We start from the raw sequence: 22409 nt of genomic DNA on the forward strand, positions 1-22409 counted from the left end.
GAGTGCCTGACCACCTTATCTATCTCCTGACAAATCTATAGTATATGGGACAGGAAGCAACAGTTAGAATTCATAGACATCCTTCAGTCTCGAGAGTCTATGGTAACGTGCTCTGCATGGAGGACTTCAATGCTGTATACGAAGCTGGAATGTCCTCTCCAGAGCACGAAGCCTGGGTAAAATAACATGGAGGCTAGGTTGTTAGAACTGGATATGCAACAACTGATTGGTTCAAAATTGGGAAGAGTACAACAAGGCTGTATATTGTCCCCCTGCTTATTTAACATATGCAGAATACATCATGCGGAAGGCTGGACTGGAGGAATCCCAAACTGGAATTAAGATTGCCAGAAGAAATATCAACCTTAGATATGCAGATGATACCACTCTGATGGCAGAAAGTGAGGAGGAATTAAGGAACCCTGTGATGAGGGTGAAAGAGGAGAGTCCAAAAAATGAACTGAAACTCAACATAAAAAAACTAAGATCATGGCCACTGGTCCCATCATCTCCTGGCAAATAAAAGGGGAAGATATGGAGGCAGTGACAGATTTTACTTTACTGGGCTTCATGATGACTGCAGATGGTGACAACAGCCATGAAATTAAAAGACTCCTGCTTCTTGGGAGGAAAGTGATGACAAACCTAGACAGCATCTTAAAAAGCAGAGACGTTACCCTGCCGACAAAGGTCCACATAATCAAAGCTATGGTTTTTCCAGTAGGGATGTATGGAAGTGAGAGCTGAACCATAAAGAAGGCTGACTGCCGAAGAATTAATGTTTTTGAATTGAGGTGCTGGAGGAGGCTCTTGAGAGTCCCCTGGACTGCAAGGAGAACAAACCTATCCGTTCTGAAGGAAACCAACCCTGAGTGCTCACTGGAAGGACAGATCCTGAAGCTGAGGCTCCAGTACATTGGCCATCTCATGGCTCAAATTCAAACCTTATGTTTACTTGAGATCGGGCGGGGGGGCTCAACATGTGGCAGATTATTACCCCCCTCGAGACGGCACAGCAAAGCTGCTTGAGATTATCTGCTGGGAGGAGATTTTTTTTGGGGGGGGTGACCCCCTCCCCACCCTTTCCCTCATTTTCCTCCCCTTTCAGGCTCAGCATGGCCTCTCGTCGGGAGCATTTTGGGGGCTGGGGCCGCTCTCCTGCTGCTGGCTGGCATGGTCTACTACTCCCTCCATAAGTGGAGCCCTGAATGACCTTGCTGGGCACGGGAGGGGGTCACTTGGACAGGACTCAAGGGGGTGAACAACATCCCAGGGCATTTCAGGGAGCTGGGGCTGTGATGTCCACAAAAGGCAGATGTTTTCCCCCAAAGGTGCCGTGCCCTCAACCACTTGGTTGTGCTTGTTGTTGGAGAGATACAGAAGTAGTCCAGGTTGGGATGTGGGTTTTTTAAATCCTTCCTTGGCCTAGTGGGTCAGACTAGAGGGCCTCTCGGGTCTCCATCTGAACCAATGACTTTGAATCTGTTTTTTCTGCAGGAACCTGGCCATCAGCCTCCGAAGCCGCCTCCGAATCAGTCTCCTCTCCTGGAAATAACAAGCAGAACCATCGCAGGAGAAAGGGAAGGGAAACGGGGGACTCAGAGGGAGGAGCGGTAAAGCAGGGAGTTGAGCTCAACCGGTGACCAGTAGGGCCTTTCAGGGAACGGTGCTCCTTTTCCCCGTTGAGATCCATTTCCACATCAGACATTTCAAACCAAGTTTGATACAAGATAACAGCTTCTTGGCCTTTTGGGCCAAGATGAAGTGTCGTAATATCCCATTTCATTTCTCCAACTTTAATTCGGCCACGTGTCCAAGTATCTCAGAGGGAGTTTCACCCTTGAGTTCCTGCTCCTGCCTACAAACCCAACAAAAGCAAACCATCCAAGTCTTTATAATAAACGTGCAGATGGGTTCCCCCTGGCCCCACGCTGGCTCCACTCTTCCTTCATGCAATGACTTTTCGACAAGGGCTCTCAGGCATTCTGCCACACTTCCTAACCGTTGGAGCAGGACGAGAGTGGAACCGGTCACCTCGGGAGTTGGGGAGGGCTCCAACCCTGGAGGCCTTCAAGAGAAACTGAGATCGTCACCTGACAGATCTGCTTGGATTCAGATTCCTGCCTTGAGCGGGGAGGGGGTTGGCCTTGATGGCCTTGGAGGCCCCTTCCAGCTTCATTTTTCTAGAAGGCAGTAGGGGGCTTTTATTTTCAGAGTGAAAATCAGTTTTGGAAGGAAAAAGAAAGGATGGGTTATAGGAACAGGGTGCTGGGACTATGTTGGCCACCCATGAACCCCTTGAACTCATCCAATCCCTCCTTTGACCTCTAGTCTGAGACCTCATGTCCTCCTAAGATCTGCTGCAAAGGAGGCTCGTCTTAGGGGGCCCTCGGAAGAACCCCCTTTCCAAGCCCCCAAACCCACCTGACAGGCTGCCTCTCCCCTGGCCCCTCCCAGGCCACGATGAGGTGTTTCTGGAGGCCAGCATGTTCCACCTGGCACCGGTCGATCTGGAGGCTCAGCTGTGCCTGGAAAGTCTTGGCCGTGTTGGGGAGGGCACCTTTATGGAGTGTCTCATGCAGGAAGACTTGGCCGTCCTTCAGCCAGGAGACGTTGATCTCTTTGGGGTAGAAGCCGTCCGTGCAGCACACCAGCGCTTCCAGGCTCCGGCTGGTCCCAACGCGGGTCACCCTCACGGCTGGGGGCTCTGGCGAAACAGAAAAATACGACAGCAGAAGAAACGCTCAAAGGAAGACCAGTTGACCACATGAGGTGGCTCAATTTGGATCCCGGGTGTGCTTCTGGGCATTATCCAGCAAGAGAGCTCAGGTCTTCGAGATGGGAGCTTTGGGGACAACAAATCCTCAAGTCATTAGGGCCAGGGCACTGGGGACCCTCCCAGGCCAGCCTCTGCTCTGCCCCTTCTTCATGGGCCCCCAGCCCTTCTGCCTCTTCTTCCTCCCCAGCATGAGTCTTAGTGTGGGTGATCAGAGCGGCAGCTGGGGTGAGCACCATGCCCCCCTTTTAGAAGCAGATCTGCTTTCAGTCTGGAATCAGGTTCGTGATCCTCAGAAACAGGCACGAGTGGGAAAAGTTTTCACTCAGAGACTTCCACGCCATGTAAACATGATTTGTAACTTTTAAATAACCTAAAAAAGCGATAACTTTTCAATAACTTTTGAATGTGTCCTTTCTCTTAGGGAGGCCCTTTCTCTGTTTCAAAGCTTTCTCGGTTTGTAAGGCTATCCAGCCCACATCCGATTTTTTGGGTCACAAAGTCGATTTCTCATTGTTTCACCCTGTGCAATTCAATAAGCACACGTCCTTTTCTGCCCATCGGAATCTCTAATGGTTCTTTGTTCTTTCTTTCTTTTTGAGGACTGCATAGACACAGCCATTAAGCTAGAGAAGACATGACTGTGTTTCCCTCCCCATCCTGTGTAGGTTTGTCTTCGGGGACTACAAATGATGCAGCTGGGGAAGGCTGGGCTTTGTAGTCCAGGAACCCCGACGTGCCCCTCTCCCGCCCCCACTTTTCCTCTGCAGCTCCTCCTCCTCCAGGTACGGCAGGTGCCTCTTCAGCCACCTGGTGCGGTTCATGCCCCAGAAGCTTTTCCGGTGCCTGTAAAGGTCCCACGTGGGCTCCCACTTCTGGATCTCTTGCCCATCGTAAGCCTCCCGGTGGAAGGAATTCTCCTGCCCATCATCCCCAAGCTCACAGCCGTCATTGCACTGCAAAGTGTGAAACCCTAATGGAGAAAAACATCAAAAAGGTGAAGGCAATGGGGGTCCAGAGCCCAAGGGCAGGGTTCCCCCCACAACAGCTCCCCTGCAACAAGTGGGGCCAGACTGAACCTTAAGGAGAAGGCACCTTCTCTAGGACCACCGTGTCCGCCTTCCTGGGCGCCAAGGCATTTCCTCAGAGATGCATGTCTCAACTGCCAGACTTCTAAATTAATTTTGTGTTTACCTCCCAGTGGACCAATGACAGAGCAAAGACGGCCACATGCAAGACACATCAATGATGGAAAGCAGATTTAATGCCATGCAGGAAGGGAGAGAAATACCGTATTTTTCTGTGCGTAAGATGACCTCATGTTTAAGACGACCCCCATTTTTCCAACCCCAAATAAGATTTGATTGCTGCTTTCCCCCTCCACTTCCTAAGCCCCACGAAAGATGGATCAAAGGGATGCGGAAGTGGAGGGGGAAAGCAGCGACCTTAGAAAGTGCAGGGATAAAGCAGTGATGAAGTGGGCTTATGAAGTGGAGGGGCAAAGGGCTCCTGCAGCCCTTTCATCGCTGCTTTACCCCACCACTTCCTAAGCCCCACGGAAAGCAATGATCAAAGGGCTACAGGGTCAAAGACCTGTGACTCTGCAGCTCTTTGACCTCTTTCCCTGTACTTCCGTGTATAAGACGACCCTCAATTTTTAGTCTAAGATTTTAAATAAAAGTGTCATCTTATACACAGAAAAATACGGTAGATCTGCCTTTTCCACAGGTCCTCCCCTCCTGACCCCAGTTGTTAAAGGCCCAGCAAAAGCCACCCACACCTATAGCCATCCAAACGGAGGTTTTATTGTAATAGTATAATAATCATCTTAGAGCTGTACAGCTGGATGGGGCCCTCCGGATTCATGGCATCCAGCCCCTGCCGAGGAGGCACCTCTCGGGAATTATCTGAACTGACAACCACTGGCTCCACAGCTGGACCAAAACCACAGAGCAATCCAACTCATTTATCATAATTTTAAATGACTTTATAAAATTACAAATATTTATATTTAAATTTCTAAATATGTATAACATATATTAATTTATAAGTACATAATGTTATATATTATATATTAAACAAGTATAATGTATAGTGTATATATAATTATAAAATATTTATTACTGGTTTGATTGTCAGAGTTTTCCCCCACTACTACCCATTTTTCTCCATACTTGAAGCATATGCTTTTTAAAAAAATCAACAGAGACAAATAAATGAAGTTCTCTTTATCATGAGGAGGAGGAGGAGGAGGAGGATTGATGGAGTCCACTAAGTCTCCTCCACTCACCAAAGGCTAGATGAAGTGAAATGGATTGGCAATACAAATCAGGGCCTCAGTAGACAAAACATGCTGATTCCCTATTGAGAAGGAGGATGTTTCAAAGAATTTTTTTAAACCAGTCTGTTTATCCAAATACACACAATTCACTTAACCTCTGTTTGGTGCATTTGCTTGCTTTTCACTGTAAAGAGTGAGCTAGCACGGCTTTGTTTGCCCATCGGATGTCTCCGGCGAGTCGCCCTGAAAGATTAGGGTGCCTCGAGGGATGGTTTCCTAATATCCTTCCATTGCACATTCAGATCTGAGCTTCTGCACATCCATTCTCTTGCACACTCTGAAACCACCTATTCCCACAGATCAGAAAATTTTCTTTTCTGGACTACAGTTCCCTGAAGGCTCAACTATTCCCCCAACTCACACACACCTCTTTTGAGTTCCTCCTCTCTTCCCCCCTTTCAGCTAGCACAAAACATGCTTTATTAATCACAACACATAAACATGCATTTTCTCACTCTGGGGAGTGTAGAGCACAGAATCCTCATCACTCCCATCCTGGCAGTCAAGAAACCAGTCGCAGATATAATGCCAGGGAATGCAAGTCCTGTCCCCACATTTGAACTCACTGCTGGAACAGGAATTGGGTTCACGGCCAGCAATTGAAAGCAAAGGAAAGAGGAGCAAAGAATCAGTGCCAGAGCTTACCTCCCTTCCCCGTAAGTGGGAAATCCCCCCTTACTATGTGCTTAATCCTGGAAGTACCTAGTTGCAAGTAACTAATTACTTTTTAGGTAAGCAAATTTAACTTTTGAGAGTAATTAGAAAACATCAGTTGTTGCACTGGAAAAGTAACTGCTTATATTAAAAAGTGCCTTACTTTCTGAAAGCTGTTCTTCTTATATATATATATCTTGTTATCGCGAACCCGTGCAGAATCCAGAGAGTTAATATTTTCAGGTCCAGAAGGCAAAATAAATCACGCAGACAGGTTCAGCTTCCTCCAACACGACACGTGTATTTACAGCAGCATGACAGCATGGCATCATCAAATGAAGGTGGTGATACATGTTCTCTATACAGTAAATATATATACAGTTGAGCCTCTGCTCTTATCCAATCACAGTAGGTGTTGCATCATCCAAGGCACCACCTCTCCAGAATCACTGTGACTCAGCAAATTACACACCTGTATAACATGGCAGCTCATTATTACTTCTGCTCTGTTCTGTTCAGGCCTGTAAATTTTCAGTATTCTGACATATCTCATGTAGATGCCCTCCAACCCGTTTTTTCATGAGTTTTTTTCCTTTTCTTTTCTAAAAAGGCGTTTAAAATGTTGAAGATGATGGGGGGAGGGGAGAGAGAGAGAGAATTGGAGGTCAGTACAGTAGAGGTGAAGAGAGTAAGCTATTGCTAGAAGGGTGGGAAGGTTTCTGGATGGAGAACTGATGGATTCATATCTGGGAGAGGATGATGATACCAAGAGAAGAGGCAGAAAGGGGAAGGAACCCTCGCTCGGCCAGGAAATATTTTCTGCAGGATAAACAGGAGAGAAGAGGATGGAGAGAGTCTATTTTTGAGACTCTCTGTGCGTAGACCCATTTGTTGTGGGTTTTTTGGTCTCTTTGGCCGTGTTCTGAATGTTCTTCGTAACGTTTTGCCAGTCTCTGTTGTCCAGCAGGCCAAGGCAAAGAGGCAGTCAGAAAAGCAGCAACATGAGGGAGCTAGACGGGGTACAGATTGTATTTGTCTTCAGTGTGCAAGGGATTGTCACCCTCGAATTGGCCTTCTCAGCCACACTAGATGGTGTTCCAAGTCCTCCATACAGAGCATGATACCAAAGTCTCTCGAGACTGAAGGATGCCTATGTCATGAATTTGATTATAAAAGCTGAATAGAGATTTATTTTATAGGAGCAAAGTTAGGCTAGAAATCCGTTTATGTCTGTGTGCAAGTTAGAACGAAGCAAGATGTCCAAGGTCAATTCTTTTTCAGTAGAAAAAAGAAATTATGAAGAACAAGGTGACCATTATCACGTTGCCAGGCAACTATCTCAAACTTAGATGGAACAAGGACATAACTTCTTAATTTAAGACGGAGGAGAGAGAGAAGACAGCTTAGAGAGAAGATGGACAGAGAGACAGCCTGGACGTATGCCCGAACACAGAAAGAGAATTCCTGCACAGAGGAACTCCAATTGAACTTTTTATTTTTCATATCAACAGTAAGACTGAATTCTATTCAAAAATGTAGTTAGTTGTTTGTTATGTTTGTGTTTTTCTAGAGGAAAATGTCTTGTGGTGATGGCTGGGGTGTTTGGAAATATTTGATTATGCTAAGATGGCTTGTTTGTTTGTTTAAATTCATTCTTTACTAATTTCTATTTTTTTAATAAAACATAAAAAGGCTTACTGTCTGAACATTGGCTTCTTGCATAGACCATTAGCTACTATAGTTCATTGATTTGTTTAATCAGGCCACAGTTTATTAAATGCTACCAATTTGGGGTCCTACCTTTAAGAGAGTACTAGGAAAATTAAATCTTCTAGAACTCATGGATGTTGTCCATTTAAAATCGGTTCAGACTTGGGAGAAGGACTGAATCAGTTGCCTAGGGTAAAATTAAAGGACCCAGTTTTATCTGATAAGGAACTGATCATTCCGGACTCCTCTCTGTTCCGTGTAAAAGCAGCTTCTTAGGAACGCTTTTACGACAGCCTAATCACTAATTTTATGTTAACTTCTACAAAGCTTTTGACCAAGTGCTCCATGATCTTCTAATTGATACACAGTTGGCTAGAGAATTGTATTCAGAGGGTGATTGATTAATGGCTCCTTCACTAACTGGGAGGAGGTCACAGGTGGGGTATCCAAGGCTCAGTCCTGGGCCCGGTGCTCTTCAACATTTTTATTAATGATGTGGATTGGGGATGCAGGGAATGCTAATCAAACTTGCAAATATAACAATTGGGTGGAGTAGCCAATACATTGGAAGATCGAAAAAATTCAAAATCAGTTTGATAGGCTGGAGCCCTGGGCCGAAAGCAACAGAATGAAATTTCACAAGGAGAAGTGCAAAGTACTGAACAACAAAAAAAGGAACCAAATGCAGTTACAAGATGGGGGATACATAGCTCAGCAAAACTATGAATGAGAAGGATCTGGGAAATGTCATGGATCACAAGCTAAGAGCCAACAGTTGAATGTGGCTACAAAAAAGGCAAATGCATTTTAGGCTCACTGTGAGTTCTTTGATGGGAACTCAGGGAACTGTTCTGATTGAAGCTGTTTCCACATTCCATGCATTTTCTCTCCACTGTGAATTCTTCGATGTGTACTCAGGTGACTGCTACAACTGAAGCATTTCCCACATTCCATGCATTTATATGGTTTCTCCCCAGTGTGAGTTCTTTGATGGTTACTCAGGTTAGTGCTTTGACTGAAGCTCTTTCCACATTCCATGCATTGATATGGTTTCTCCCCAGTGTGAATTCTGCGATGTGCACTCAGGTGACTGCTACAACTGAAGCACTTCCCACATTCCATACATTTATATGGTTTCTCCCCACTGTGAGTTCTCTGATGGGAACTCAGGTGACTGTTCTGTCTGAAGTTCTTTCCACATTCCAAGCATTTATATAGTTTCTCCCCAGTATGAGTTCTTTGATGGGAACTCAGGGAACTGCTGTGACTGAAGCTCTTTCCACATTCCATGCATTTATATGATTTCTCCCCAGTGTGAGTTTTTTCATGTCTACTCAGGGAACTGCTGTGACTGAAGCTCTTTCCACATTCCATGCATTTATATGGCTTCTCCCCAGTGTGAGTTCTTTGATGTGAACTCAGGGAACTGCTGTGACTGAAGCTCTTTCCACATTCCATGCATTGATATGGTTTCTCCCTGGTGTGAGTTCTTTGATGGGAAGTTAGGCTACTCTTCTTATAGAAGCTCTTTCCACATTCCATGCATTGATATGGTTTCTCCCCACTGTGAGTTCTCTGATGGGAACTCAGGTGACTGTTTTGTCTGAAGTTCTTTCCACATTCCAAGCATTTATATGGTTTCTCCCCAGTGTGAGCTCTTTGATGGGAACTCAGGTGACCGCTCTGACTAAAACACTTCCCACATTCCATGCATGTATATGGTTTCTCCCCAGTGTGAGCTCTTTGATGGTTACTCAGGGGAGTGCTGTGACTGAAGCTCTTTCCACATTCCATGCATTGATATGGTTTCTCCCCAGTGTGAGTTCTTTGATGGGAACTCAGGTCACCACTGTGACTGAAGCTCTTTCCACATTCCATGCATTTATATGGCTTCTCCCCAGTGTGAATTCTTTGATGAGAACTCAGGGCATTGCTCCAACTGAAGCTCTTTCCACATTCCATGCATTTATATGGCTTCTCCCCAGTGTGAATTCTTTGATGAGAACTCAGGGCATTGCTCCGACTGAAGCTCTTTCCACATTCCATGCATTTATATGGCTTCTCCCCAGTATGAGTTCTTTGATGGGAACTCAGGGAAGTGCTCTGAGTGAAGCTCTTTCCACATTCCACACATTTATATGGCTTCTCGCCAGTGTGAGCTCTTTGATGTGAACTCAGGTGACTGCTGACACTGAAGCTCTTCCCACATTCCATGCATTTATACGGTTTCTCCCCAGTGTGAGTTCTTTGATGTACATTCAGGTTACTCTTCAGATTGAAGCTCTTCCCACATTCCATGCATTTATATGGTTTCTCCCCAGTGTGAGCTCTTTGATGGGAACTCAGGTGACCGCTCTCACTAAAACACTTCCCACATTCCATGCATTTATATGGTTTCTCCCCTGTGTGAGTTCTGTGATGTGAATTCAGGTCACTGCTGTGACTGAAGCTCTTTCCACATTCCATGCATTTATATGGTTTCTCCCCAGTGTGAGTTCTTTGATGGGAACTCAGGTCACCACTGTGATTGAAGCTCTTTCCACATTCCATGCATTTATATGGTTTCTCCCCAGTGTGAGTCCTTTGATGAGAAACAAGCCTACTGGTCTCACTGAAGCTCTTTCCACACTGTAGGCATTTATACTCTCTCTCACCTCTCAGGGATGTTTCACGTGAAGTACAATCACTGTGCATCGTGATGCTCTTTCCTTGTTTAATGCATTGACTTCATTTCTCATCTGAGTGCACTTTGTCAAGTCTATTGTCATCTGAGGCACCCCTGAATGTTTATCTGCCCAGGGAACTTTTCTCCTTCCTTTTCCCTGTTGACTTTTTCAGATCATAAGAAGTGCATCAACATCAATAGCAAGAGAAGCTGGAGATTTCTTTTTCCCTCTTTTTTTCTGGCTTCCTTTCTTCCCCTTTATGCCTTTTAAGTGTGTTGATTTTTTTTGTCCTTCACATTTTTCTTTTCCAAAGAAAGAATGATTGGCTCCACAGAATTGCATTTGTCTTCTTATTCACCTGTTGGAGGAAGACAAAGAGATGAAAGAGGAGTCCTACGTTCAAAAAGAGGAGTCCTATGTTCACAATTGACCAGATTGGCGGGGTATAAATGAAATAAATAAATAAATAAATAAATAAATAAATAAATAAATAAATAAATAAATAAAAGGGGAGCCAGGGAACTGCAGACCTGACACCTTAACAATCATGTAAGGGAAAAATCTGGAGGAGATTACAAAGCAGACACTCTGCAAACATCTTGAAAACTGAAAGCCTAACAGAGAAAGATGGAAATAACTGGATGTATTTAGCTTTGAGAAAAGAAGCCTCAGGGGAGAGACATAATAGAACTCTTTCCTAAATATGGGCCTGAATTAATTTGGATCCCACCAACAAAATTCATATGCGGAGAATTAGAGGTGCAGCACATAAACTCTCCCACACCCCACGGGCCAGCCATGCCTTGCTGTGCACCGCTGGGGTCCTTCTTCTCCAGTAGGGCACCTATCCAAAATGGAGCTCAGCTGGCCCTTCCTTGCCTCTTCCTGCATTCAACCAATCATTAGTTTAGTGGGGAGAATCCTTGTCTCGCTTCCTCATGGGAGTGGTCAGCTGCTGGAGGAGGCAGGGAAAGGCAGAGCCACTTCCCAGACTGGAACACCGACAGAGAAGATGGACCCTAGTGGTGCACGACAATTCATGAATGGACCAGCCAACCAAGGGTGTATGAAGAGGTTATGAATTTTGTTTGCGGGTTGGAATTAATTTGGGCCCCTCTCTCCTTTTTGGATATGATAGCACTGAGCAGGGGATGGGACCTGATAGACGGATAGCCCCCTTCAAAGTCAAATTATTCTTTCATCCGTCATCACAGCTGGGGGACTCACAGTTGCACGACGGAAGATGTAAGGAATGTCCTCTTCATTTCTAATCATCTTTGCTGCCCTGTCAGGCTAAGCAAAATAACACAGGGATAGTTTCCACTGTGCTCATTAACCTTAAGAACAGCACCCTCCTAAAATGCAGTTACAGCCTTTTCCATGTGCCTCTTCAGATGAAAACTGTGGCAAGTTCTAAAAATTTCACAAAAAAACTAAAACACATCAAGTGCTAAAACAATTCCACCACTCCCACCATATCAGATAAGCCACTCCCACCATGTTAAAGGTGCTATTCCACTAGGGGAAGGGGCCAACTTGAGTTCCCAGTTTCACCAGCCTTTGAACTCTAGGCTGAGTGAAACCTAGAAGTTGTGGAAATTGACAAATATGGGCAAGCTTCTAACCCTAGATTCCCAATTATCCACTTATTTTGGGACAAAATACTGTTGACTGTGTACTTTAAGCCATGCACACCATCCTGACCAGGTAGGCCACCCGAAGAGCAAAAAATAGCCCCTATCGCTCAGTGGCTAAGGCAGTTTCTTTAGACACTCAAACTCTTGTTTCCCGTAGGATCACACTTGGGTAAAATATAAAATGAATCATAGAATTATAGAAAATTGAAGTTGGAAGGGGCATAGAAGACCATCATGTCCAACCCCCTGCTCAAGGCAGGAATCCAATCCAAGCATATCTGGCAGGTGATGATCTAAGTTTTTCTTGAATGCCTCCAGTGTTGGAGCACTCACCAACTCTTGAGGTAACGGATCCCACTGTTGTACCACTCCAGCAGCTTTTTTGGATATTCAAATGAAATCTGGCTTCCTTTCACTTGAGCCCATGGTTGCATGTCCTGCTTTCTGGGATGACCGTGAACAGATCCTGCCCCTCTTCTCTATGACAGTCTTTCAAACATTTGAAAAAAAATGCTATCATATAACCCCTCAGTCTTCTCTTCTCAAGGCTAAACATGCCCAATTCTTTCAGCCTTTCCACCTAAGGCTTGGTTTCCAGCCCCCATTCAAACTTGTCACCCTCCTCTGAACTTTTTCCAGTTTGTTAGCATCCTTCCTGAAGTGTGATGTCCAGAACTGGACACAAGCCTGAAGGCTAGGAATGCTGAATAGTGGGGGACTAGCACCTCGCAGGATTTGGAAACTCTGTGAAGTCCCAAAGCCAAGACAGGAGGAATTACTGGGACTGCTGTCGCTCCCCACAGTTCATAGGGAGACTCAGACCACCCCACCACCCTCTCCTCCTAGGAAGGAACATCAAGGCACAGATACCCAGGAGCTGGAGGAAGCCTCAAGGGATAATGGGTGAAAACATCAGGGAGTAGATACTTGGGACCTGGTGCTGGAGATGAGGGGGTTAAATGTGGCTACCCAGACTGACTGGGAAAAGGCGGGAACAGGCCAATGGCCAGTAGTGGAGGCGGGAATAGGAGATATAAGAGCAGCCCGGGACGAGATACCGGGGGTTGGGAGAAGATGTGGGTACAGGACCTGTGGACTGGTAAATGGGAACAAGTCCGTGTGCCACATGCCGAGGTTGAGAAGAGATGCCGGCAAGGACTCCCCCAAAAACCGTCTTACTGGGTTGAGTCCGAGACCAAAGAGTGGAGGAAGAAGCTGCGTGAGGAAAAGGAACGGATTGTGAGAGAACAGGAGGCGAAGCGAGCATGGCATCTGGAGGAGCTCCGGAAGATGGGCTGCTACCCGGACCATGGCTCGAGCATCCGGGAGAGGGATCCCCTATGTGGGGCTGGCTCGGAGATGAGGAGACCCTCCCGCTTCTAATCCCAGATGACAATGAGGGGGAGAACCAAGATCCTGGGAAAGTATTAGAAGGGCCTTGGGACTTTAACAACATTCACCAATAGTTCATGGACACCCTTGCGAGTTCCGTTTCAACCGCAAGAGACATTTGAAGTTAAGCATGTTGAAGTTTCAATACCGGTTCCAGAGTTAATAAATACAGAACAGTTGTTTGAAGAAAAGCAGTCTCGTGGTTTATTTGAAGAAAAGGAAGGCCCTAAAACTGAACCTTTACATACTTCTATTAATGCAGCCTGAAATAGAATTTGCCCTTTTTGTAGCCACATCACACTGTTGGCTCATATTTAGCTTGTGATCTACAACAATTCCAAGATCCTTCTCGCTCATGGTTTTGCTGAGTTAGGTCTACCCCATCTTGTAACTGTGAAATTGGTTTCTTTCTCTGAGCTGCAGGACTTTGCAATTATCCCTGTTGAATTTCATTCTCTTGCTTTCGGTCCAGGGCTCCATCCTATCAAGGTCATTGTGAATTTTGTTTCTAGGGTATTAGCTATTCCCAGAATTCAGTTCACAATCTGGGGCTCCATCTTGACCTGGCACTCACCATAGAGACCAAGGTAGTGTCAGTGGTCTGTACCACCTATTTTCATGTTCGGTGGATTGCCCAGCTGCGTCCTGGTCTTCATGTGGGGGCCCTCACCATTCTGGTCCTTGCGTTTGTAGTCTCGAGATTTGACCACTGTAATGCTCTCTATGTGGGGCTACCTCTGAGATAGATGCAGAAATTTCAAATGGTGCAGAACGTGGCAGCCAGACTTCTTCCTGGGGTGTGAAAACACCAACATATCTCCCCTACTCTGTCTGCCCTGCATTGGCTGCCCTTCGTTTCCGTATTGAATTCAAAGTACTAATGATGATATATAAAGCCCTGAATGGTTTAAGAACTCAATATCTGGTGGAATGCCTCCTCCCACCAGATCTACCCGAATCACACGCTTCAGTCAAGATGGGAGGCTGAGGGGCCTAAAGCCGAGGGAGACCCAAAGAGAATGAACAAGAAAATGGGCCTTCTTGGTAGTGGCCCCTCACCTTTGGAACAGTCTCCCCCCAGAGATCTGTCTGGCTCCCTTGCTGGGTGTTTTTAAGAGCCAACTCAAGACCTGGATCTTTAGGCAGGCTCTCTCTCCTGTTAATACCTGATTTATTGTTAGCCTTGTGATTTAAATGTTGTTGTTTATTTTATTTTATTATCCTTCTATGTTGTCACCCACCCAGAGTAGACTTCGGTCTAGATGGGTGGGATATAAAATAAAAAATAAATATTCTCCCCAATTTGGTATCATCTGCAACTTTGACAAAGTTCTCTGCATCCCCAATCCACATCATTAATAAAAGTGGTCGTATTGACCAGATAGGCGGGGTACAAATAGAATAAATAAATAAAAATATTGAAGAGCATAGGACCTAGGACTGAGCCTTGGGGTAGCCCACATCTGACCTCCTCCCAGTTAGAGGACCCTTTAATCATCATTATCTGAGTACAATTCTGTAGCCAACTGTGTATCCGCCTGGCCCTTGATCTACCTGGCCCACACCTAGTTAGCTTACTAATCAAGATATCATGTGGCACTTTGTCAAAAGCTTTGCTAAAGTGAAGATATACAGAAGTCAAGATATCCCTGGGTCAGCAATACTATAAGCAAAAAAGATCAAGGAATTGTCATAGATCACAAGCTGAATATGCACCAGCAGTGTGATGCAGCTACAAAAAAGGCAAACACTATTTTGCAGGATTAATAGGAAGGGAGTCTCCAAATCCTGCGAGGTTCTGTCTCTATATGAGAGTACTGTGTCCTGTTCTGGACACCGCACTTCAAAAAGGATACTAAGAATTTGCAGCAAGTTCAGAGGAGGCCAAGAGTGTTCCACCAATGGAGGCATTCAAGAGAACATACGAATGTAAGAAGAGCCCTGCTGGATCAGGCCAAGGGCCCCTCTAGTCCAGCATCATGTATCTCACAGTGGCCCCAACAGATGCCTCTGGGAGCACATCAGACAATGAGATCCCTGTCTCCTGATCCCCCTCTCTTGCATCTGGCCTTTGCGGGGACCTTCCTTTTAAGCCTGGAGATTGTACATCCCCATCATGTCATGTCCTCCTGGAATCTGTCCAATTTCCTTTTTGAGGTATCTACGCCAGATGTCATCACCACATCCTGTAACAAGGAGTTCCAAAGACTAATAACACGCTGGGTCAAGAAATATTTTCTTTTCTTTGTTCTCAGTCTCCCAACACTTTATTGGAGTGGATGTTGCCTGAGGGTTTTAGTATTCTGTGAGAGGGAAAAGAACTCCCCTCTATTCAATCAATCAATCTCCTGCATAATATTAGATGTCTGAATCATGTCCCCCCTTCGCCCAGTGCCTTTAGATTAAAGAGCCTGAAAAGCTGTCACCTTTCCTCATCAGTGAGGTGTTCCAGCCGAGTCTTCATTTCGGTTGCTTTCTTCTGCACCTTTTCCAGTGCCACAATGTTTTTTTTAGTGTAGTTGTTTAATTTTCAATCCCCCTTTTTCATGATATCTAGCATGGAATTCTGCCTTCACAGATTACCCCCTGAAGGGACTTGAGTAATTCAGAGAAGCTATGGGCTATGCTGTGCAGGGACAGCCGAGATGGAGAGGTCATAGTGGAGAGTTCTGACTAAACGCAATCCACCTGGAGCAAGAACTGGCAATTCCACTCCAGTATCTTTGCCAAGAATGCCCCATGATCAGAAACAAAAGGCTAAAAGATACAACACTGGAAGAAGAGCCCCTCAGGTCAAGCGTCCAAAATGCTACTGAGGAAGAGTGGAGGACAAGTACAAGTAGCTCCAGTGCTAATGAAGTGGTTGGGCCAAAGCCGAAAGGACACTCAGCTGTGGACGCGCCTGGAAGTGAAAGGAAAGTCTGATGCACCAAAGAAAAATACTGCATAGGAACCTGGAATGTAAGATCTATGAACCTTGGTAATCTGGAGGTGGTCAAACAGGAGATGTCAAATAAATATTGACATCCTGGATGTCCGTGAACTAAAATGGGTGGGAATGGGCGAATTCAATTCAGACGATGATCATATCTACTATTGTGGGCAAGAATCCCATAGAAGAAATGGAGTAGCCCTCATAGTCAACAAAAGACTAGGGAAAGCTGTACTTGGATACAATCTCAAAATAATAGAATGATTTCAATACGAATCAAAGGCAGACCTTTCAACATCACAGTAATCCAAGTTCATGCACCAGCCACCGATATCGAAGAGGCTGAAATTGACCAATTCTATGAAGACTTGCAACACGTTCTAGAACTGACACCAAAGAAAGATGTTCTTCTCATTATGGGGGATCGGAATGCTGAGGTAGGGAGTCAAGAGATAAAAGGAACAACAGGAAAGTTTGGCCTTGGAGTGCAAAAGCAGGGCAAGGACATATAGAATTTTGTCAAGAGAACAAGCTGGTCATCACAAATGCTTTTCCAACAACACAAGAGGCGACTCTACACATGGACATCAACAGATGGGCAATACCAAAATGAGATTTATTATATTCTCTGCAACCAAAGATGGAGTAGCTCTATATGGTCAGCAAAAACAAGACCTGGAGCTGACTGCGGCTCTGATCATCAGCTTCTCATAGCAAAATTCAAGCTTAGACTGAAGAGAGTAGGAAAAACCACTGGGCCACTCAGGTATAATCTAAACCAAATCCCTTGTGAATACACAGTGGAAGTGAAGAACAGATTTCAGGAACTCAATTTGGTGGACAGAGTGCCTGAAGAACTATGGCTGGAGGCTCGTAACATTGTAAAGGAGGCAGCAACAAAAACCATCCCAAAGAAAAGGAAATGCAAGAAAGCAAAGTGGCTGTCCAACGAGGCCTTACAAATAGCAGAAAAGAGAAGGGAAACAAAATGCAAGGGAGATAGGGAAAGTTACAGAAAATTGAATGCAGACTTCCAAAGAATAGCAAGGAGAGACAAGAGGGCCTTCTTAAATGAACAATGCAAAGAAACAGAGGAAAATAATAGAAAGGGAAAAAACAAATATCTATTCAAGAAAATTGGAGATATTAAAGGAACATTTTGTGCAAAGATGGACATAATAAAGGACAAAAGTGGTAGGGACCTAACAGAAGCAGAAGATATCAAGAAGAGGTGTCAAGAATACACCAGAATTACACCAGTAGTAATTATCAGAAAGATTTGGACATCCTGAACAACACAGATATCGTGGTTGCTGACCTTGAGCCAGACATCCTGGAGAGAGAAGTCAAGTGGGCCTTAGAAAGCTTGGCTAACAACAAGGCCAGTGGAGGGGATGGCATTCCAGTCAAACTATTTAAAATCTTAAAATATGTTGCTGTTAAGGTACTACATTCAATATGCCAGCAAGTTTAGAAAACTCAACAGTGGCCAGAGGACTGGAAAAGATCAGTCTACATCCCAATACCAAAGAAGGGCAGTGCCAAAGAATGCTCCAATTACTGTATAATTGCACTCATTCCACACGCTAGCAAGGCCATGCTCAAAATCCTACAAGGTAGGCTTCAGCAATATGTGGACCAGTACTTCCAAAAGTACAAACTGGATTTTGAAGGGGCAGAGGAACTCAAGACCAAATTGCTAACATGCACTGGATAACGGAGAAAGCCAGAGAGTTCCAGAAAAACATCTACTTCTGATTCATTGACTACGCAAAAGCCTTTGACTGTTTGGACCACAGCAAACTATGGCAAGTCCTTAAGGAAATGGGAGTGCCTGACCACCTTATCTATCTCTTGAGAAACCTATATGTGGGACAGGAAGCAACAGTTAGAACTGGATATGGAACAACTGATTTGTTCAAAATTGGGAAAGGAGTACAAGGCTGTATATTGTCCCTATGCTTATTTAACTTATATGCAGAATACATCATGCGAAAGGCTGGAGTGGAGGGATCCCAGGCTGGAATTAAGATTGCAGGAAGAAATATCAACAACCTCTGATATGCAAATGATACCACTCTGATGGCAGAAAGTGAGGAGGAATTAAAGAACCTGTTAATGAGGGTGAAAGAGGAGAATGCAAAAAACAGTCTGAAGCTCAACATCCAAAAAACCAAGATCATGGCCACTGGTCCCATCACCTCCTGGGAAACAGAAGGGGAAGATATGGAGGCAGTGACAGATTTTACTTTCTTGGGCTCCATGATCACTGCAGATGGTGTCAGTAGCCACACAAGATCCTGAAGCAGAGGCCTCAATCCTTTTGCCATCTTATGAGAAAGCAGACTCCCTTTAAAAGACCCTGATATTGGGAAAGTGTGAAGGCAATAGGAGAAGGGGTCGGCAGAGGACGAGATGATTGGACAGTGTTGCTGAAGCTATCAACATGAACTTGACCAAACTCTGGGAGGCAGTGGAAGACAGGAAGGCCTGGCATGCTCTGGTCCATGGGGTCATGAAGAGTCGGACACAACTTAATGACTAAACAACAACAAAGTATGGATCAAAGAGTTACTTAGAGATTTAAATGTTAATGTAACTGACCCTTTGTCTATTTTTATGAATAACACAAGTTTCAGTTTATTTGAGAATACAAGTGTAAAAGGTAGAAGCAAACACATATGTACAAAATATTATGATGGAAGGCAGGCTGTAAAGATGGAAAAGTAAAAGTTGCATTTTGCCCGGGTAAAGTCCATATTGCTGGCCTCTTCACAAAACGTCTTCCAGAAGGAAGTCATGTAGTTTTGTCAAGTAGAACAGGAATGTTCAAAACTATATTTAGGAGGGGTGTCATGATACAAAAACCATCGCATAGAAAAGGAAGTGAGTGTACAAGAACTATTGCAAATGCAAACAAAACAAAGGAAAAAGCAATCAAGTGTGCAAGACCTATTGTAAATGCAAAGAAAACTAACCAAAAACCTATCAACTGTGCAAGACCAATTGTGAATGCAAAAAAAGCAAAAAGCAATCAAGTGTGCAAGACCCATTGCAAATGCAAACAAAGAAAGCAAAAAGCAATCAAGCAGAATGTGCAAGATCAGAAATGGGGGAAAAATAAAAAGGAAAGAAACTTCCCAACACCCTTTGGAAATGGGGGAAAAACCACAAAAGCAAAAAAACCTTGCAAGACCCATTGGAAATGGGGGGAAACCCAAAAAGCAAGGAACCCCCCCAAAACCCATAGGAATTTGGGTGAAATCAAAAATGCAAGGAAACTCACCAAGACCCATTGGAAATGGGGGGGAATCCAAAAAGCAAGGAAACCCTCAAATTCCATAGGAAATGGGGGACAATCCAAAATGCAAGGAAACCCCCCAAGACCCTTCAGAAATGGGGAAAAACAAAAAACAAACCCCCAAGACCCATCGCAGCACAGAAACATAATCCCCAGCCCAAAACCATGCCACAATAACACCCAGAACAGTATTTTTAACAGCAGAAAACAGCACTTTACCTTACCAGGCAGTCCCAAACCTCCCTGCAAACACACACACGCACACTCAGAAGCAGAAGCCAGGCAGAGTCCCAAGCCTCCTCCGATCGCACACTCTCTTAACACAGTGGTCAGGGAACAGGGGTAAATAACCAGAAATGGGGTAAAAATGAAAATCCTGGGGCTAATTTTGGATGTGACCCTAACCAACTTCCCTCCTCCTCCTCCTCCTCCTCCTCCTTCTCTTCTGCCCAGAGGGGGGGTCCCTGGCTCCCCAATTGTCCCCTTCCCTCCCCCTTCTCCGGCCTGGCTGGGGACCTCTGAAGTACACAAAACCTGCAGGCGGGGTTTTGCCACAGTGCCGTCAGCAGCATCTAGGAAACAGCTCCTGGGGAAAGCTGAAACTGCCCGGTCTGGGGCCCCCCAGTTACAACCGGGGTCACAGGAGAAGATAGGAGAGTGAGTGAGCATCAGAGGGATGAATGGGAAGCTGCAACCGACATTTTTTTCCTTCTGAAGAGATCACGGAGCACAGACCGGGTCCGGAAGCCATCTTGCGTCCAGCTGTGAGTAACCCACCCACCCTGGAGGAGAGGAGAATGGAGAACTACAGTTAAAAAGTAACAATAATAAATAAATCTGAAGCCCTTGATCTAGAAAGGAGCATGTAATGCAACAAGGCCGAAAGGAGTGAGGTAGCAGTGAGATTGCTTACCGGCTCTGCTGCTTTGCTATTTCAAAAGTGAAACCAGCTGGTTGCAGACCAGCCAAGGCCAGCAGCCAGACGAAAATAAAGCCGACCCAGAAAAACTTTTTTATGAAATAGGCAAACATGGATATGGATAGAGCCTGAGTTGTTACTATTAATAATTGGATAGACTTTTTGATAGCAGACTGTTAGTTTCCATGACTATGTATTAAGCCTGTGGTGGGAGAAAGCCCCCCTTTGGAGGTTACAGCTGTAAATAACATTTCAGCTGGGAAAGTTTTGATTCTTAAAGTGAAAGGTGTAATTGAAAACCAGAACTGGAGTGGTGGACTGTACTTTGGATTATAATGACTGGAGGAAAGTGGAATGTCAGCCCTAATATACTTAATTGACTTTTGAAACCCTTTGGGATTTTGGTGCCTTGTATTAAGAAGGGAACTGCAAAAATTTTGAGGTGGGAAAAGAGAAAATTTTTCCTAGCCCCACAAGAACATCATCACTGAGAACTTGGGAATATTGACCTTTAAGACTCTGTGACTGTACTTAGCCTGGATTTATTTGGTTGGACTGCGTGGGTAACTAAGAAACAGAGGCTGGAGGTACAACAACCTTGATAAGACTTTCGAAAAGAAGGAACATTCTACTATGGTGGTGGGTTAAACTGCTGGGTTAAAAAGTGATTTATATATTGTAATATTGGGCAAAGTTTGGAGGAAGGTTGTAGGTGAGGTTGTTGATAGTAGGCTCTTATCCTTAGCTAAATAGGGATTCGAGATGGCCTCAAAAAAATCAAAACCTCAGATGCCTGGAACCTCTCCTGCTCAGGCACCAGGTCTGACTAAGCTGGTAGAACCAGAGCCAGATAAAGAATGGCAGACCACTATGCAAAACCTATTTACAGGATTCCAGCAAATTAATTAACGTCTTACCCAGACATTCATTCAACAGACCAGATGAAGAAAATGAAAACGGAATTAACTGAAGCTAAGAAACAGATAACAGAAATGAAAACAAGAACACAAGATATTGAGGAAAAAGTGAAAGGCACTGATACCAGGGTGGACCAAACTGAAGAAACACTACAGGCAACACAGAAGAATCAAAAGCAAGATGATGATAGATTTGTAATGTTAGAGATGGGGAGAGCATCAAAAATGCTGAGATTTCAAAATGTACCAGTAAAGGAAGGTAAAGATCTAGAAATATTAATAAGTGAGGCATTGGCTCTAGAAATAGAAATAGACCCAGCAGAATTTCGTCAATATCTGGAAGCAACTTACAGGGTGAGTACAGCATATCTCAGAAAGAACAAGCTTCCTAAAGAAATTCATGTGAGATTTACAAAGAAGGTAATCAGAGATGAAGTTTTAAGAATCTCACAAGATAAACAACTGATAATAGAAGACAAGAAAATCAATGCACTAAAACAAATTCCCTGGCAAATGAGACAGAGAAGGAAGGAATATTCCTCTCTGGTATTGTTACTTCAACAAAATGGAATCTCATACAGATGGCTAACACCAGAAGGTTTATTCTTTAGGATTGATACACAGAGATATAACATAACATTTCTGATGAAAGCACGAGACTTCATGGGAAAAAATGAGAAGAATTTGAAAATACAGGGCGAAAGAAAGGAGAGGAAACCAGAAGGAAGATCCCAACAGAAACCAAGGCAATCATCACAATCAGAATCAGACACAGACTTAGGAGAACATGAAGTAGCCGATGTACCAGGAGCATGACGAGGAAAAAACAGAAAGGTAATAATCTACAACAAGATGTCTAAAAAACAAATGAAGATTTTCTCAGTCAACGTAAATGGTTTAAATTCACCTCACAAACAGTGAAAGATCTCTCTACAATTACAGAAACAGAAATCCAACATTATTTGTATTCAAGAAACCCATATGAAAAGAGCAGACTTGAAACTGTTAGAACGGCCAAGGTTAGGAGAATTATTTGCAGCCTCGGATAGAACTAAAAAGAAGAAAGGCTTGGCTATGTATATCAAGAAAAAATTAGAACCAAAACTGATTTTTGCCTCAGACAATGGAGGATAGTAATGGTGGAAATTCAAAGAGAATCAAAGA

The 22409-nt window shown here is 44.4% G+C and overlaps 3 protein-coding genes across 3 annotated transcripts in view; 1 reads left to right on the top strand and 2 right to left on the bottom strand.

Moving 5' to 3' along the window:
• The window catches only part of LOC110070443 (class II histocompatibility antigen, B-L beta chain-like), a gene marked incomplete at its 5' end in the record, with an annotated part of 9035 nt that extends 3243 nt beyond the window's left edge, over positions 1-5792 (bottom strand). Inside the window, 4 exons of the mRNA XM_078382487.1 lie at positions 2425-2743; positions 3322-3380; positions 3464-3749; positions 5546-5792. Coding sequence (XP_078238613.1) covers positions 2425-2743; positions 3322-3380; positions 3464-3749; positions 5546-5792 — 911 coding nt within the window. The remainder of the gene's footprint in view (positions 1-2424; positions 2744-3321; positions 3381-3463; positions 3750-5545) is intronic.
• Positions 1-21327, top strand: part of LOC140702935 (uncharacterized) — a 53905-nt gene extending 32578 nt beyond the window's left edge. The window contains exon 3 of the mRNA XM_072984868.2: positions 1498-21327. The gene's annotated coding sequence lies outside the window, so the exon portion shown is untranslated. The remainder of the gene's footprint in view (positions 1-1497) is intronic.
• LOC110071161 (uncharacterized) lies at positions 6053-10175 on the bottom strand. The gene is given in 2 exon segments (XM_078382521.1): positions 6053-8363; positions 8365-10175. Coding segments are annotated over 2 exon segments (1908 nt in total). The 3' UTR covers positions 6053-8266.
• Positions 21328-22409: the final 1082 nt, after the last annotated feature.

This window comes from Pogona vitticeps, chromosome Z, assembly GCF_051106095.1.
Source record: "Pogona vitticeps strain Pit_001003342236 chromosome Z, PviZW2.1, whole genome shotgun sequence".
Classification (NCBI taxonomy): Eukaryota; Metazoa; Chordata; class Lepidosauria; order Squamata; family Agamidae; genus Pogona; species Pogona vitticeps.